At 48.5% G+C, this 15,316-nt stretch overlaps 7 protein-coding genes across 7 annotated transcripts; 3 read left to right on the top strand and 4 right to left on the bottom strand.

Moving 5' to 3' along the window:
* Nucleotides 1-4: 4 nt before the first annotated feature.
* N7469_005506 (exosome non-catalytic core subunit RRP4) lies at nt 5-1,246 on the top strand (the record flags this gene model as incomplete). Its single annotated transcript, XM_056644426.1, has 3 exons — nt 5-122; nt 190-220; nt 298-1,246. The coding sequence occupies 3 exons, from the start codon at nt 5-7 to the stop codon at nt 1,244-1,246; spliced, it is 1,098 nt and encodes a 365-aa protein (XP_056501240.1).
* Nucleotides 1,247-1,749: 503 nt separating this feature from the next.
* N7469_005505 (IFRD domain-containing protein) lies at nt 1,750-3,377 on the top strand (the record flags this gene model as incomplete). Its single annotated transcript, XM_056644425.1, has 2 exons — nt 1,750-1,940; nt 2,138-3,377. 2 exons carry the CDS (start codon nt 1,750-1,752, stop codon nt 3,375-3,377), a joined length of 1,431 nt encoding a protein of 476 aa, XP_056501239.1.
* A 905-nt stretch (nt 3,378-4,282) lies between these two features.
* Nucleotides 4,283-4,483, top strand: N7469_005504 (uncharacterized protein; the record flags this gene model as incomplete). Its single annotated transcript, XM_056644424.1, has 1 exon — nt 4,283-4,483. One exon carries the CDS (start codon nt 4,283-4,285, stop codon nt 4,481-4,483), a length of 201 nt encoding a protein of 66 aa, XP_056501238.1.
* A 254-nt stretch (nt 4,484-4,737) lies between these two features.
* N7469_005503 (ankyrin) lies at nt 4,738-4,983 on the bottom strand (the record flags this gene model as incomplete). The annotated part of the gene is made up of 1 exon (XM_056644423.1): nt 4,738-4,983. One exon carries the CDS (start codon nt 4,981-4,983, stop codon nt 4,738-4,740), a length of 246 nt encoding a protein of 81 aa, XP_056501237.1.
* A 102-nt stretch (nt 4,984-5,085) lies between these two features.
* On the bottom strand, nt 5,086-5,361 carry N7469_005502 (uncharacterized protein; the record flags this gene model as incomplete). Its single annotated transcript, XM_056644422.1, has 1 exon — nt 5,086-5,361. The coding sequence occupies one exon, from the start codon at nt 5,359-5,361 to the stop codon at nt 5,086-5,088; it is 276 nt and encodes a 91-aa protein (XP_056501236.1).
* A 1,309-nt stretch (nt 5,362-6,670) lies between these two features.
* On the bottom strand, nt 6,671-9,587 carry N7469_005501 (oxysterol-binding protein related protein OSH3; the record flags this gene model as incomplete). Its single annotated transcript, XM_056644421.1, has 2 exons — nt 6,671-9,490; nt 9,552-9,587. 2 exons carry the CDS (start codon nt 9,585-9,587, stop codon nt 6,671-6,673), a joined length of 2,856 nt encoding a protein of 951 aa, XP_056501235.1.
* Nucleotides 9,588-10,336: 749 nt separating this feature from the next.
* Nucleotides 10,337-14,823, bottom strand: spt6 (chromatin-remodeling histone chaperone SPT6; the record flags this gene model as incomplete). The annotated part of the gene is made up of 5 exons (XM_056644420.1): nt 10,337-10,584; nt 10,657-12,575; nt 12,625-14,309; nt 14,414-14,578; nt 14,641-14,823. The coding sequence occupies 5 exons, from the start codon at nt 14,821-14,823 to the stop codon at nt 10,337-10,339; spliced, it is 4,200 nt and encodes a 1,399-aa protein (XP_056501234.1).
* Between the last annotated feature and the right edge of the window lie 493 nt (nt 14,824-15,316).

Below are 15,316 nucleotides of genomic sequence, written 5' to 3'. Positions count from 1 at the left end.
CGAGATGGCAATTACAATTCTTCCACCACAGGTGGAGGGCATTCGTCCTCACCACAACGATTCGGATGACTCCATGTCCGACACAGATTCCGACGTTGAAATGGGCGGCGTCTCTCGACCTAGTAAACGAGCTCGCATGGGAGACGGAGAGGGAAACAAAATTACCACGGGAAATTGTGACTCCTGGAGAGGTCGTCACATCTGAATCCCAATGGATGAGGTCAGTATCATTCCAGCGCTGCTGGTACTATACTTTGCGCAGCGGGAACTAAGTGTGCAGAGCTAATTATTTTACAGAGGTCACGGCACTTATATGAACCCTCTTTCTACTTCTATCATCGCCACAGTCGCCGGTACTGTACAACGAACCAACAAACTGCTTTCAGTTCACCCGCTCCGTGCCCGTTATATTCCCGAGATTGGCGATTTGGTTGTCGGTCGTATTGTTGAAGTACAAGGGAGACGATGGAAAGTCGATGTCGCTGCCCCATTACTTGCGCAACTCCCCTTGTCCGCGATCAACTTACCAGGTGGTATTTTACGTCGACGGACAAGTGCCGATGAGCTTCAAATTCGAACTTTCTTCAGTGAAGGTGATTTAGTGGTTGCAGAGGTACAAAGTGTTCATCAAGACGGATCCGCTTCGCTTCATACCCGATCTTTGAAATACGGAAAACTTCGAAATGGTGTTTTCCTTGCTGTCACTGGAACTGGAGGTAGTGGGGCATCGAGCTCTACCGTGAAGGGAGGAGTTGGGTCTGGATCTGGGTCCTCTACTGCAGCAGGCTCTAGTGGCACAGGAGTTGTACGATCCCGACGACAAATATGGACTCATAGTACTGCCAATGGAGGTGGTGACGTGGATATTATCCTTGGAGTGAACGGGTATATTTGGATCTCAAAACATGCAGATGGAGCAGAGGCGGCCACATCTACTACGGAGAATGTCTCAATTACTCGCATGGAAGAGATGGTCTCCAGTTCAATCTATTCCAGCCAAAATGATGACATTCCGCCACAAACACGCCGGGAGATCGCGCGGTTGACTCAATGCGTTCAAGTTCTGATTCAAGGCGGCGTGCGTGTGGACGAAGATACCCTCATGGGAGCTTATGATGCCAGTCTACAGGTTGATCTGGAAGTTGGAGATGACGACGAAGACGAAGATTCTCGCCATGAAGGTCGGGAATATTTAGAGGGGGCCAAGGCTCGGCGGATTTTGGAGCTTGCGATGAACCGCAAGTAGCTTCACGATGTACGATAATACCCGATGACGAAGTGCATAGACGACAAACAAAACCATCAGGCCGAATAAAAATAGGTTTCGAATAACAATTATGACTATATGATGCTTTTATTGTATATACTTACCCCATATTGGCGATCCCCGCACGGTCAGCAATTCACTTTGGGCGGCGGCCATTGGGTGAGCCACGGGACGAGGGGGGCGCATTACGCCGTTACTTTTTCCCCTTCATAATAACTCTCGCCCTTTTTTTCTTTCTCTTTTTCTTTCTTCTCCTTCACTCACCACACTTCCCCTCCTTGCCAGATGTTTCAACTGCAGGACGATGTGCTATTCTTCAATCTTCTTTATCTCTCCATTTCGCTCTACCATAGCTCCGTGCCAATAGGATAGACCCGCTTTCTCATCCGCTTTTCGCCCACTTTACCAACGAGCTTCGTGGAAGCTTTTCTCTCGAAAGTTCCTACTACTACTTACCTACATTCGAAATTATACACACCATCATGCCTGACCTTCGACGTCAGATCTTTGAGAGCGGCAAAACTGTCTCGCGCAAAGCCGCCTCGAGAGAAGCCTCTCGCAATACTTCTCGCGCCGGTTCTAAGCAAACTTCGCGCCAATCCTCGCGACCTGCGAGTCGACCACCTTCAGACGATGAAGATTCTGGATTCCTCTCCGACGATACTGCTATGAGGTGAGTAATTTCAAAAAAGTAGCCCCCTTTCCCCTTAATATTGCCCTATTTCCTTCTCGAAATTTTTGTGCATTTCGAGGATTCTACGGGGTCCCACTCCGTGGCGGGATGATGTCACAGGCCGCCGAGGAATGTTTTCTTTTTTTCTTGTGCGACTATCATTTTTAGACCAGGGCGCTGACAATACAAATTTTTAGTATCGGCTCCTTGGATGATGACAATCCGGAGCAAGATAATGAAGATTGGCCACAAGAGTTGGCCGATCGTATTCAAGAACTCCTCGAGCGCAAACGTAGTACAGTACAAGGGCGTGAAGAAGCCTTGGCAGCGTTCTGCCGCTTGACAAAGTACCATTATGCCGAGGAAGAAATTCGCGCGTCAGTCGCAGATCTGTTGAGCACATTCGCTCGAAGTGTTAGGAATGAGACCAGCACCAGGGAGACGACAAATGCCCTGCGCGCAATCGAGTTACTAACTATCACATCGAGCGATGATAAGATCTATGAAAATGCCGAACCTTTCCTTACGCGCAGTATCCGTGATTCCACCTCAGCCGTTGTAAAGGCTGCTGCAATTCATTGCTTAGGAACATGCACCATTTTTGGTGGCGCCGGTGAGGGAGGTATTATGGACCAAATGACGTTCCTTCTGGACATTGTCGCCTCGGATGGCCAGTCTATCGACGCATCAGACGATGCTGCCTGTGTCATTGCTGCTCTCCAAGTATGGGGATTCCTCGCCACAGAAATCGAGGACTACGAAAGCGAAAGCGAAGAAGCGGTCCAAATTTTCATGGATCAGCTCGATAGCGGTGACTCCGGTGTCCAAATCGCCGCAGGCGAAGCCATAGCTCTTCTCTATGAGAAAAGCTACACGCCTCAAGAAGACGACGATGATGAAGATAGTGAGGAGGAAGATGAAGAGGACGAACACGCAGATTTCACGGGCCCAAAGCTAATCAAGCGCTACAACGCCTACCACAATACTCCAGAACTTGAAAGGGCGCTGCAGTCATTAGCTACTGTGCACAATAAGCGCATCAGCAAGCGCGATAAGAAATCCCTGCACAGTAATTTCGCCTCTATCCTCACGACCGTCGAAAACCCTCGACGTGGTCCCCGATACAACATGGCCATTGACCAGGATACCAACCGCCACTACGGCAGCACACTCACGGTAAAGATTGGTCGTCATGGCGTCATGAGCATTGACCGCTGGTGGAAGTGGGTACGTCTCTCTTCATTACGCCGTATTTTACAGGGAGGCTTTTCGGAGCATTACTTCCAGGGCAATCGTGCCGTTCTCGATAACCTCCCTGTAATGATGCGTAGTGTTCAGGCAAGTTCCGGGACACCAGATCGCAATAGTGCGCGGAAGGCAGCCAAGATGCGAAACTCGCGGCGGTGGACTGCCCAGGACTCCGAGGAGGATGAATAAACGGTGTCAATTCTTTATGCGTACATATATCATGGTCTTTATGAGTTCATTTTTGTTTCATTTTTCCTTCACTGTTTCTCTTTCTTTTCTTGCTTTTGGCACTTGCATAGTTTGTTCTTTTGTATAGTGATCGAGCTACATCATGTTTACGATTTCATGTCAATCTGCTCGGTTATGCTCTCTTCAGCGATTGTTTAAGCTGGATGAGCTTGTTTGTAACGGACCACATACGCATAGTCCAATGTTTGATACCAATTTCCCATTCACCAAGCTCATTTTCCTTGTGTCCTAATAGAAAGCCACAAATGTAGATACTAGTGAAGTTGACTATAGGAAGAAGCCCAATGTGTCCCGTTTTCCCCTTCTCAGCTTGAACCTATCTCCGCCTAGGAGTTGGTGCTGATCATGAACGGGTGGTGCTTGGGGGAACTTCGCTGCTTTTTCCACGATCTCACCATTGACTCTTCGATTTGTTTCTCCAAATTTTTGATGATCGTCTCACACATTGTCATTTCCTTGATAATCATCTTTGGGCTCTTGGTGGTTCCCTAGAACATTCCAACCTTGGAGGAGTAGCAGCCATATTTTACTAAGTCGAGGTCTGAATTATCTCCAACGTATCTTCAATGTTGTCTAACCCGCATATCACGCTGTGTCTATCATCAACTTGTTTCCTTTTGCTATTTTTCTCGCATTAAACCGTTTTAATCAGCACAGTATAGATATATTGATCTCAGGGTAGATTCAAATGGATCATCTGGTACCTACCAGAGGATCTAGGGAGATCACTAGTATATGGTATTCCTCGCATCTTCACACAGATGCACATACATATATGCTACTTTAAGCCGCTGAGTCTCCATTCTACTACGTACTATTTTCGTAGCCTCCCAAGAAACTTAACCATGGAGAAGAATCACATTCTTCTTGATGACAGTTCGTTTCCCGTCAATCAGAACAATGAGTACGAGCCCGAACTTCTAGCTCGCGCTGCAACATCTCTCATCGATTCCTCTCTCAGAAGCTCCGAATGTAAGGAAAGAGAAGACGCATACATGGCCTTGGGGTCTAACGTCATGGCTGCACCATACCTTATGAGAAGTTGAGCTATTATCCGTTCATTCGATCGACACGCCGCGAAAAGCGCAGATTCGTTCCAGAAATTAAAAGTTTTGACTGAGACCCCGTGGTCCAGTAAGACCCGAACAACCCCTTTATGACCCTTGTCTGCAGCTTCAAATAACGGAGTATTGTCGGTTTCGCTAGTATGATCGAGGTAATCGGCATCTACTCCGCGATCCAGGAGTAATTTGACGATGTCCTCGTGGCCATTTTCGGCCGCCACGCCTAATGCCAGCTGTTATTGAACATTGTCTAGAGAATCCACATATGGCTCTAAAATCCCAAGACTTTCGAATTGCCCATGTCTTGCAGCCTGAACAATCACAGTCTCTCGGCTTTTGTTCATCTTGTCAACACTTGCGCCTTTGGACAATAGGACAAGGACAATCTCTTTATGTCCCGCGGCCGCAGCTAGCGAAAGAGCGCTGTCTCCGACTTTATTAGAAGAATTGATGTTTTCGCCCGCTTCCAGACTTGACAACATTCCTAATATATTTCCTTTCTGGGCAAATGTGACCAGGTCTTTCTTGTTGGGAATGTCCAATATCGACGGATTAGATTGCGTACTTTGTCTCGGCCAAAGTGATCACAGCCGTTGTTGAATGCTTTGAACGGTACTTTGCTGGGAAGCAGAGGTGGCAGATGTCGAATGACTATCAACTCTAGCGAGAGGTACTTCTGGGCTTGACTCGCTCATCAGAAGTCCAGTTATGCTGCCAATGTATGGCATGTCATCCGCAAAGCCCGACTTCTTGAATATCGATATGATCAAATCCAAATTCTCGGAGAAACTCTCTAGACCAATACCCGCAGCTTGGAGTTCTAAACGGATTTGTCTCCAGTTCTCTCTGTCTTCGTCCATACTCGATCTAAATGTTGACCTTCTTGACATGATTGACTTTGCTTTTTCCCGACTGCTGTTCCTACCTGATAGCATTTGTGTTTACCAAGCTCAGCATGTTCATGAAAGACGATAGCTTATGTCTGATATCCGTCAGATGCTCCATCGAATCATCCTCTACACTTCCACTATTTGGCGCACTTAGTTCACCGCTGTCGTAGTCGATTTTTATTTCACGCAATTTAATCAAAGCATGTTGACAACCCAGTAGCTTTGTCTTCATTGAAGAGTGTATCTCATCAAGATTCGGCGATGAGTGGCTATCAGTTATATCGAGTGCGGCGAGTAGGAAGGCGAGTTCATTTTGCACCTGCTTGAATGGATCGATGGATGTTGAAAAAGACCGGTGGATCGATCGGGCGAGAGAACGGATGATTGTGATATTTGTTTCTATGAAAGAGATACATTAGCCATTGCGAGTTCAAAGCTACTAGTGAACCTGGAATACGAATAGTATATGATAAGCTTGTAGAACGTGATACCTCCTTGATATATGTTTGCCGAAAGACTTCCTGAGTTTGTTACAATCTGAACACCGTTATTGGCGCCAGGCAAGCTCGCTGATTCCATGATCCAGAGAGGATGTTAAAGGTGATGTACGTTATTGATCGTTGCCTCACTTTCAGCTGAGGGCGGAGCCTCGTCAGGTGACTTTGTTAACGTAGATCGACATGCTCATTCTGATCCAAATATACGACGGGGGATTGTCTTAAGATCTGGTGTAATGAAAGATCTGGCAGGGTATTGCAATAGAATTGTTACAAGAGCCCTGGCAAAGCTTGATAGTAGTATATTTAATGAGAACGTCCACGGGCGTTGACATATTATACACCTATGTATAAGTATACATCAAGAAAACAATGACCTTAAACAATCCCTGATTTTGTTTCGTCACCATATCGAGACTGGATCCATCCAGTCTGCATGGATCCAATCAAGTAAGCTGGTTCAAACGAAGATTTGTATGAAGAGTCTTCCAAAGCTCTTGAAAGTTCAAGACCATCTCAAATTGAACCTCGGGATACAGTGATGTTCAAACATGTAGATCACCCACCCCACTCATCCAAACCGCGCCGGCCCGCTTCGCGAACGCTTTGTCCCGTATCAAAGTCGACTCTATTTGAACTTGAACTGATTTGAAATCAAACACATAAAAGGCTCAGTACCAATACCGTGAATTCCTAGGATCATCCAGCTCAACAGACAAGAGACACCAAAATCTAAAACCAATGATATAGTCTAATATATAGTACGACATATGCTACTAAAACTATTTAGTCTCAAAAACAGGCACAACATTGGACCAACTGCCTCTAGCTCTCTCATCCCAATATCCATCCTTACCACCCTTAAGTCTCCAAACAACCTCCCCATCAGACTCATCACTAACCTTTGTAAACCACCGCGGAATCCACTGTTCACCCGCAGCCTCCATCTCCTTCCGTCGCGCACGCTGACCCTCTTCAAGTTGAACCTTAACCTCCTCAGCCCGATCAAGGTCCCCGTCCTCCAGCGCACGCTGATCGGGACGAAGACGTGAATCTGTAGCTGGAAGATGATTCTCTTCAATCGGAGTGACTTCATTCAAAGCTGCCGCAAACGCAGTTAATCCGTAATGCTTAGGTGCACTGGGAACAAGTGATCCTGCGGTCCAGATTGGTTTTCCAGACGTCGAGCCGTCACGAGTTAATGTCAATGATGTGGGCCAGGATCCTGTTAGACCCAGTGATAAGGGTTTGTTATTGGAGTCTACGGCTCGGGTGGAGACTTCTTCACTGCGGCCGGAGAACATTCCTCCTGCTTTGAAGGTGGAGATTGAGCGTTGACCGGTTGTTTCGTTTGATACGGTCATTTCTCCGACTGGTTCGACGTATTTCTCGCCTGCGATGATATTGCGTAGGAAGGAGGTTGCTACTATCCAACTATAGCGTTCGCCCGTGGCGTGGAGGCTAATGCGAACACGGCCTTCTGTTGTGATTTCAGCTGATTTGCCCCAGAATTTCTGGCTTGGCATAGGAGATTGAGCGAGGCTCCATTCACGACTGTCGGCTTGGTAGGCTAGTTGGACGGGACGGTGAGAGACCTTTTCTGCGATGAAACGGAAGCCTTGGTCTTCACGGACGAGTTCGAATGTTTCGCCGAGCATGGGGTTGAAGGGCTTGCGGATAGAACGTTCTCTGACTCGATTGCTGGATAGAGAAGACAAGGCGAAAGCAGTGATGTACATCAATCGCTCGGTGCTGTCAGATATTTGGGTCGCTTTATCCAGTAGTGAAGTGTACTCGCAAATTTCCGCTGCGCGCTGTAATAATGAAAGGGGCTCATTCGCAGAGACTGGCATGGATATTTGGGATAAGTCCTTGCCAACATTCTTTCTCAAGAAGCCAATCAGACTAGGAGGTAGGACTGTTGGGGCTAAAATGTTCTGGCGACGACGAATAGTGTCCAATGGAAGAGGAGACAAGGATTTAGGTCGAGCTGGAAATAGTGACGAGGAAGTGCTGCTATCTTGGGGAGCAAGGGACTCTGCCTCGTCCTCGCTGTCTGAGGGGGCATCATCAACTTGCTCGGTAGCGTCATCAGGTCGATCCACGCTTTCGCCCTCCTCATCACTATCCTGAATCGTCAAGAGTGGAGAAGCGGAGCCTCCATCCATAGCATCGAAGAATTCCAAATCTTCCGACTCCATACTCTTCCGAGGTGCCATAGAAACAGTTGATTTAGGCGGGTGTCTTCGCTGCTTGCTCTCAGCGAGCAAAGCAGAGAATTCCGTAACAACATTATCCAAATCCCGCAAAACAGTCATCAGATGGTCATGAATCTCATCCATTCCATCTGCATGGCTAGTAATACTGGCAGGTTTACCGGCGGGAACAACCAGCTGAGAAGAGCTCGAATTGGTCTGTTCTGGGCCTGGAGGACGCTTACCACTCGAATTGGACGTGCCACTGGTCTTGCGTTTCCAAAACGGTCTTTTCGCATCGCCACCAGCAGCTTCGCTCGATGCAGGCTGTGGACTTGGAGATCGACCCCGAGACTTCTCTGGAGCGGAAGCCGTCGGGGTTGCCAGATACTTTGGATCAGTATCCTTAGCAAGGCGACGTACTGCGTCGCGCGAACCAGAGACCTTTCCAACTAGGTTTTCCACCCGAGTCCATTCTTGCTCTTCGGCTGGCGAAGGTTGATCTGGGAGAGAAATTCGCAGCTCGGGTGGATTGGTAAGACCAACACCAGCTTCCTTAGGATTGTCGGCACAGGAAGCTTTCTCCAAAGCTCGTTTCCAAGAAACAAAATCCTGATCGTTACTGGCGCGAAGATGCCAAATTTCCGTACCGGAGTCTATTGAAATCTCACGCGTTTTCTCATTAGTCGCGACGGCCGCCAGGGAGAGTGGAATGGCGCCTCGTAATGCTGACGAATTTGGATCATGGTAGTAAGACAGAGTACAAGAGGTATGATCCAAGGAGAAAAACCGACGTGCCCAGCCCTGGTGACGCTTACGTCGTCGCTTTTGGAGTTGGCCCGTGTGTACAGTAGACGTGGAAGTTTGCGCGGTCTGGGCGCTCAGTGTTGATCGACTATTTCCACGGCGACGTGTCTTTGGTTGTGACAATGATTCACTTGAACCACCCGTCTGAGCGCGAGTAATCGAAGCTGGCGCGGAGCCATGTGGGTGTAAACCGGTCGGATAAATCAGGAGAACGAGGGTGACGGTTTTGGAGATTTGTTTGGAGAAGGTATTATCGAAGACCAGGGCGTAGTTCCCAGCTTCATTTTGTGGTACATCGTATGTCCCTTGGGATATCTTGTCTGCCTCACATTTCCCTACCCACTTTATAGATTTGAGACCCATACTGGTGAGCTTCTCGATGACGGTCGATTGTTGATTGCGGGATCCCGGGTTCGCGGTTGCGGGCAAGTTCTCGTTCGAGTCGGTACTCTGGGAATCGGAGGTGGGCAAATGAGATCCAACGGAATTCGACTGGCCAGGATGCTTAAAGACACCAAAGTTGACCGACTTCTTGTGCGGTTGAATGCTCCATGAGATGGTGTGGCCAGCGCCAACATTGACCCAACGCACGAAGTAGGACTGCGACGAAGTCATTCAATTAGCGGAGACAAATAAACAAGTTATTCAGGACAGTACTCACCTTGCTATGGATTTCCAGCTCTTCCATTGCGGCCATGGTTGGTCGTGTCTGGGGTGGGATATTGTAAAGAAGAGAGAGAGTCTAGAGTCGCGGGAGGTTGTCAGCCTTATGATTTATGATGATTTAAGCCGTGGAAGTCCGAAGGTTGCGGCTGAAAGGGGCGAAAACAACCTGGTCTTTTCACATTCGTTTGTTTTTTTTGTTGTTTTATTTTCTTGCTTTATTATTGATTCTCTCTCTCTTCTTGATGAAAAGCAAAGAAACATAAGAAAAAGAATAGGAGAGGAAATTAACAGGGAAATCCGGGGGAAAGGCACAAGATGTGGCGGGGCCGAGGAATCACACTTCACGTGGAGAGCCAAACGATGTCATCGTGGGAGAACCGGATAAACCTAGGTTTCATGCTTCATGAGGCATTGGCACTACTAGTATAGTCTATCAATGGTACTCGCAGGATATTCTCTACTATTACTGTCAATACAAAAGTTCCATCGAATACTGTAATTTGGTCTCCCATTTGAATAAGTCTGGTTACACAATGCCCATATCCCCCGAACGACCAACAGGAGTATCAAATTTAAAAAAAAGGATAAAGAAAAGGGGGGAAATGAAAAAGAGAAAAAGCAAGAAAGAAGAAAATGATGATTGAAATGCAATGCCCAAATTTTGTTTGTTTTTAATTCCGCTTTTCCTGCGAGAAAATGATGAATATAACGGCAAAGGCGAAATTGGAAAACAAAAGGCGTAGATAGTACACTGTACAGGATGAGCGATGGTGCTCACATTTACCTCCTCCGGCTCTGCATGTTGCTGAACATGAGCTTGAATCCATTGCAAAGAGCCTGCATGTCTGGATAAGGGTTCTTCTGAAGCTCGAAACCTTGAGGAATCACCTTGACAAGCCAGTTTTGGAGTCGTGAGTTTTCGCCCGCCTTAAAGCAAAGGTAGAAATATCCGGGGTATTTGGGGTTGATGCAGAATGCATAGGCAGAGCGACGTGGATTGGCCTTGGTATAGGTTTCGAGCCATTGATCTGTCGAATGATTTAGTAAATGATAAATAAAAGCATTATAAAAATGTAAGAGCGTATGGGTGAAAATCCTACCGGTCTCTGCCTTGCTGCCATCTTGGAACTTCTCATTCAGGGTCATCTCCTCGACCTTACGAGCCATTGCCTTGACGTGGTTGACAATCAGATCGTCCAAATCGCTGTAGGTATACTTGCCGCCAACCTTCAGAACACGACCCACGGAGAACTCATTCTCCTTGTCTAACTCAAGCACATCAATGTGTTGGTAGACACCGTGCGCCACCTTCCATGTAACTGCCAGGTGGTCAGGGCCACGAGATGATGGACGAATAACGACCTCGCCCCTAGCACGAGAACCCAGGTATTCCTCCGCCTGGGTCGAGTTGAAGGGATGGAAGAGAGGGTGTTTGATCACACGCATGGCCTGTCCACCTTGCTGTGTCTTCTCTTGCAAAGTTTCCTTGTCCTTACGTTCCTGTTGGTCATCCCAGTCGCCTCCGCCGCGCTCAGGGCGGCGAAGAGAGGGATGGCTGACCTGATCCTCGTGCAGAGAAACATTGCAGGTAAAGCTCTTGCGATTGAGGAACAGAATCTTCGCAGGGACTGTCTGATGCGGCGCATAAACTTGGCGCACTTGCATGTCATGGGGCACGCCCAACTCGGTCTCTGCGACCAGCGCATCAACCCCACAGTCCAACTTCGCATCTATGTGATCCTCGAAGACCCGCTTGATCGCAATGGGTACTACCATGCCAGCGTGCAATGAGTCTGTTGTCTCGCCAGTAAGCATGGTAAAGATGTCGTCACTGCCGAGGAACACGAATTGTTTGCGAAGCTCCTCATACGGTTGTTGCAACTCTGCTCGGATGGTCTCGAGAGTTGCACGCTTGCGCTGGTTCAAATTCTTCTCAAGCTGCTCTGCATACTCCTCCAGAATCAGGTCATTGACACGATCTTGCTGCTCATCGCGGAACAACTTGCGCACGATGGCGCCGGTGCCGTTCTCATCAGTCTCGGCCTTGATATCTTCTTCGTCCAGCTCCAAAGCATCGGCGGCCATTTTGCGTGCAATATCGTAGTCTTCAGGATGTACACGGGTGTTGTCCAGTGGGTCGGCGTCTGGGTCGGCACTCTCGAAATCGACAAACACAAAGCTGGCACAGTTGTTCCATACCTTGACACCCATGGCCGGGTACTGGGCATTCACACCCAATAGCTCGACTCGGTTATTCACGTTACCACCATTCATGTTGACAACCTTGAGAAGGTGCGCTGCCTTACGAGGTCCAAGACCACAAACATATGGTAAAAGATTGGCGGTAGCAGTGTCATGAACAGCCTCATTGAGGTCCACACCTACCAGGTTGACCATATCAACCAGGGCGGTCTCCAGTTGCTTAAGGAGCAGGTCTTGTGTCAGTAGCTGCTGGCCAGGCTTGAATTGGATAGAGACGATATCGCGACCAAGTGAAGCATATTCCTTGAGCGGTGACTGTAAGTATCGACCCAAAGCGACACAGTAGTGTGTCAACGGACCGAAGCCTGGATTATCCTGGCGCGCTCGTGGACTTTGGTGGTAAAGACGGGCGACCTCGTCATTGACAATCACAACCTCCAAGGGATCACTGGTTTCTTCATCGCGGTCGTCCGTGTAGAAAGCACCTCGAAGGTCTTTCAGCTCAACAAGCTCAGACAAAAGCTTGTATAAACGACGAGTTTCCGGAGTCATACCGGACACACCGATCACATCTGGCTTTCGTCTCTCTACCAAATCCACGAACTTCGCCACATCCACACCGTCCTTAACGCCGTGATTTTGGTCGCCGACTGACAGGTCCGAGAATTTACCATTTTCTAATACTCGACCATCCTCCTCGATGTAGGCCCAGTGGATTGGATCTCTGCCCACAGTGCCAGTTCCACATGACAGAGCAATGGTTCGAGGTACTGTGCCCAGGACCATGCCCTTGGGCTTATATGGAGCCTGGTCCAATCTCTGGAGAGAAAGCTTCTCTGCATTCCTTGGCAACATGATTCTCGCACTCCTGGCGGATATTTTCCTTCACACTGCGGTTGATTATGCGCTCCAATTTGGCCAAGGCCATGTCTAGCACCTCACGGCGCAGGCGGTTCCACGCGTCCGCCACTTCTGAGTAGTTGTCAGATTCGATATCGGCATACAGTCGTGCGCGGAACTGATCGAAGTTTTCAAAGCGGACAGATACATCCACAAGGCCTTCTTCCTCGGCCTTCAGCATGCGCAAAAACATCTCTGGTTGACGGGCAATGTCACTGAGCTGTTGGTTTCGCAGATACTTGAATTCATAGTATGGATGCTGCTCATCGATTCGACGCAGACCTTTTTCTGTGCGGAAGCAGTCGACGACACCATTCATGTAGTAGGCTTGTCGAATGACCTTGCGCATCTTTGCGCTGCAGGCGATCTCCTCGGCGAACATGGACTTGGCGGCCTTCAACACATGAGAGGCATTGGTGAAGTTGGTATCGACGAATTGGTCGGCCAGCTCTTCTGGACCTTCGCTCGGGTCCTCTGTATATTGCCGGCGGCCCTCTTTGGATGCGTTTTGTGCAAAAGCATCAGCTGTGATTCCAAATGCGCGTACCAAGCCATATGCTTGGCCATTCCGAACCCTTTCAAAGATGGTCTTCCCAGTGGCTTTGCGCCGCTGGTGCTCGCCGTTGGTCTCGCCGTTCACTGCCGACATATCATGGATCTGAGAGGCATATTGGAAATGCATATATTCTTGAACATCCTGTAATTCCTCCACAGTAGTTGCTGAAGCCGAAAGATCCTCGATAATACTGTCCTGGACATTGAAAAGCCTCTGCAGATTGTCGTAGGTCTTTTGAATGGTGTTTCGGCGGTCAATGAACGAGCGGAACTTGAGGTCGTATTCGAAGATGTCCCATAAATCCGTCATGTTCAGGAGCTTTTCAGCCCGGATATTATATTGCGCGGACTCATCATTGGGGTCTTCGCCATTGAGAGTCTCCTTCACAGCGTGGATCATGTAATCTTTGCGGTGTTGGAAGATAAAAGGAACCTCCCAGTCATCAGTGATCAAGAATTCCAGCATCTTGGCCACTGAGCGCTGGAATGGCTCACGCAGCTCTGGCTCCATGCGCTTTTTGAGTAACATCAAATTGGAAATCCAAATGGCTTCCTCTCTGAATTGGTCCTCTGTGAGCACAACATGGCGGTACGGCTTGCGAGAAATCTGGTGACGCTCAGGCTCGTCCAGTAGGCGTATTTCGTTATCTTCTTCCGTCAACATTCTTTCTGCCAGCTCCGAGGGCTCGAAAACATCCGTCATATTTATTTTTCGCGACTCAGTCACCTTATCTTCTTCTTCCTGATCTTCGATATCCAAGGCGAACATGTATTCCGTACCATCACCGAATGCTGCACGAAGATCCTCCAGAGCATTTTCGTCGAGGCCGGCACCTTCGGTGGCACCGAGTCCTGGCACATGAGCCCGAGCTGGGGGCGCGACTTCTAGGTCATCTCGTTCACGTTGGCCTTCTTCGTCGGAAAATGTGTCCTCCTCAATAAAATCGTCAAACTCGTCATGCATGCCACGGCGTTGGCCAGCATGTCTATATGGTTCGGGCTCTTCTTCATCGTCGGAATTGAAGATGGCGTCAACGCCTTGGGATGGTTGATGGCTATCACGATCCTTTCTGCGCTTGAGGCGTTTGAATTTATTCTGTAGATGTGGTAGAAAATGGCCATGTCAGTAAATTAAACTAGTTGCGCTCATTTGAAGTGTAGTCAAAGGGTATATCTCGGACGGTCGATAGAATCACATACCTCTGACGCAGCGCCACGATTTAATCCAGGTACATGCTCGCCAATTAGCTCAAGATCGTCCTCATCGAGATGTTCCTCCTCGCGAGGGCGTGATCGCTTGCCCCTGTGATGGCGTCGGCGGTCCTCAATTTCCTCATCTTCGTCGACAATGAAACCTTCCCGGACCTATCGCATCGAGTTCGTTGTCAGTGTACATTCATGGCCCATTGATACCGAGCTCAACTTACAGCGCGAGCAGCCTCCTCGTCATCATCCTCTTCTTCATCTTCCTCACTCGAGTCATTGTAATGATTCACAGTTCCGGCACCCTCACGAACTTCGCCGTCATCGCCGTCGAACTCATCGGCCACATCCTCATTCTCGTCGTCATCCCTCATGGCCTCGCCATCGACCAGGTCGCGGAGACTCATGTTGGCTGGTCGAGAGCGATCCTTTTTCCTAATGGAAAGCGAACAAGGACCTGGGAGTTGATGAAGAAGAGTGTGAGATAGCGCAGATCCGGCACCCGCTTAGTGCCCGACTCTTCTTGGATAAACGGGGAGGGTTGCGGATTGAAAAGAGAAAGTGAGAGCTCGGAGAACGCGCGAAGGGCAGGGAAACCAGATGTGGCTGGTGGAGGTGGCTCGACATACACTAGTCTCAATATGTAACATGCGCCACAGTTCAAGTTCTTCATCACGTGACTAGTCACTGTACTTTGGCCGGCCCGGGAGAGACTCTCGTCGGATCCTGCATAGATGGCTGCTCATGATGCAAGACAACTGTTCCTGGCTGATCACCCATTGGTACCTAACTGTAAATATTCTTTCTTGGAAAAACTTCTATTTGTTCCTTTGTTCTGTTTTTTTTTTTTTATCTTCTATTCTAAATCAAATCTACCTTTTACAAAGAGGGATTTTTCAT

Source organism: Penicillium citrinum (genome assembly GCF_028827155.1).
Source record: "Penicillium citrinum strain IBT 23319 chromosome Unknown utg000004l:1.0-2404223.0:1.0-2405248.0, whole genome shotgun sequence".
Lineage (NCBI taxonomy): Eukaryota > Fungi > Ascomycota > Eurotiomycetes > Eurotiales > Aspergillaceae > Penicillium > Penicillium citrinum.
The sequence above is the reverse complement of the archived record's forward strand: the minus strand, read 5'-3'. Positions and strand labels throughout refer to the sequence as shown.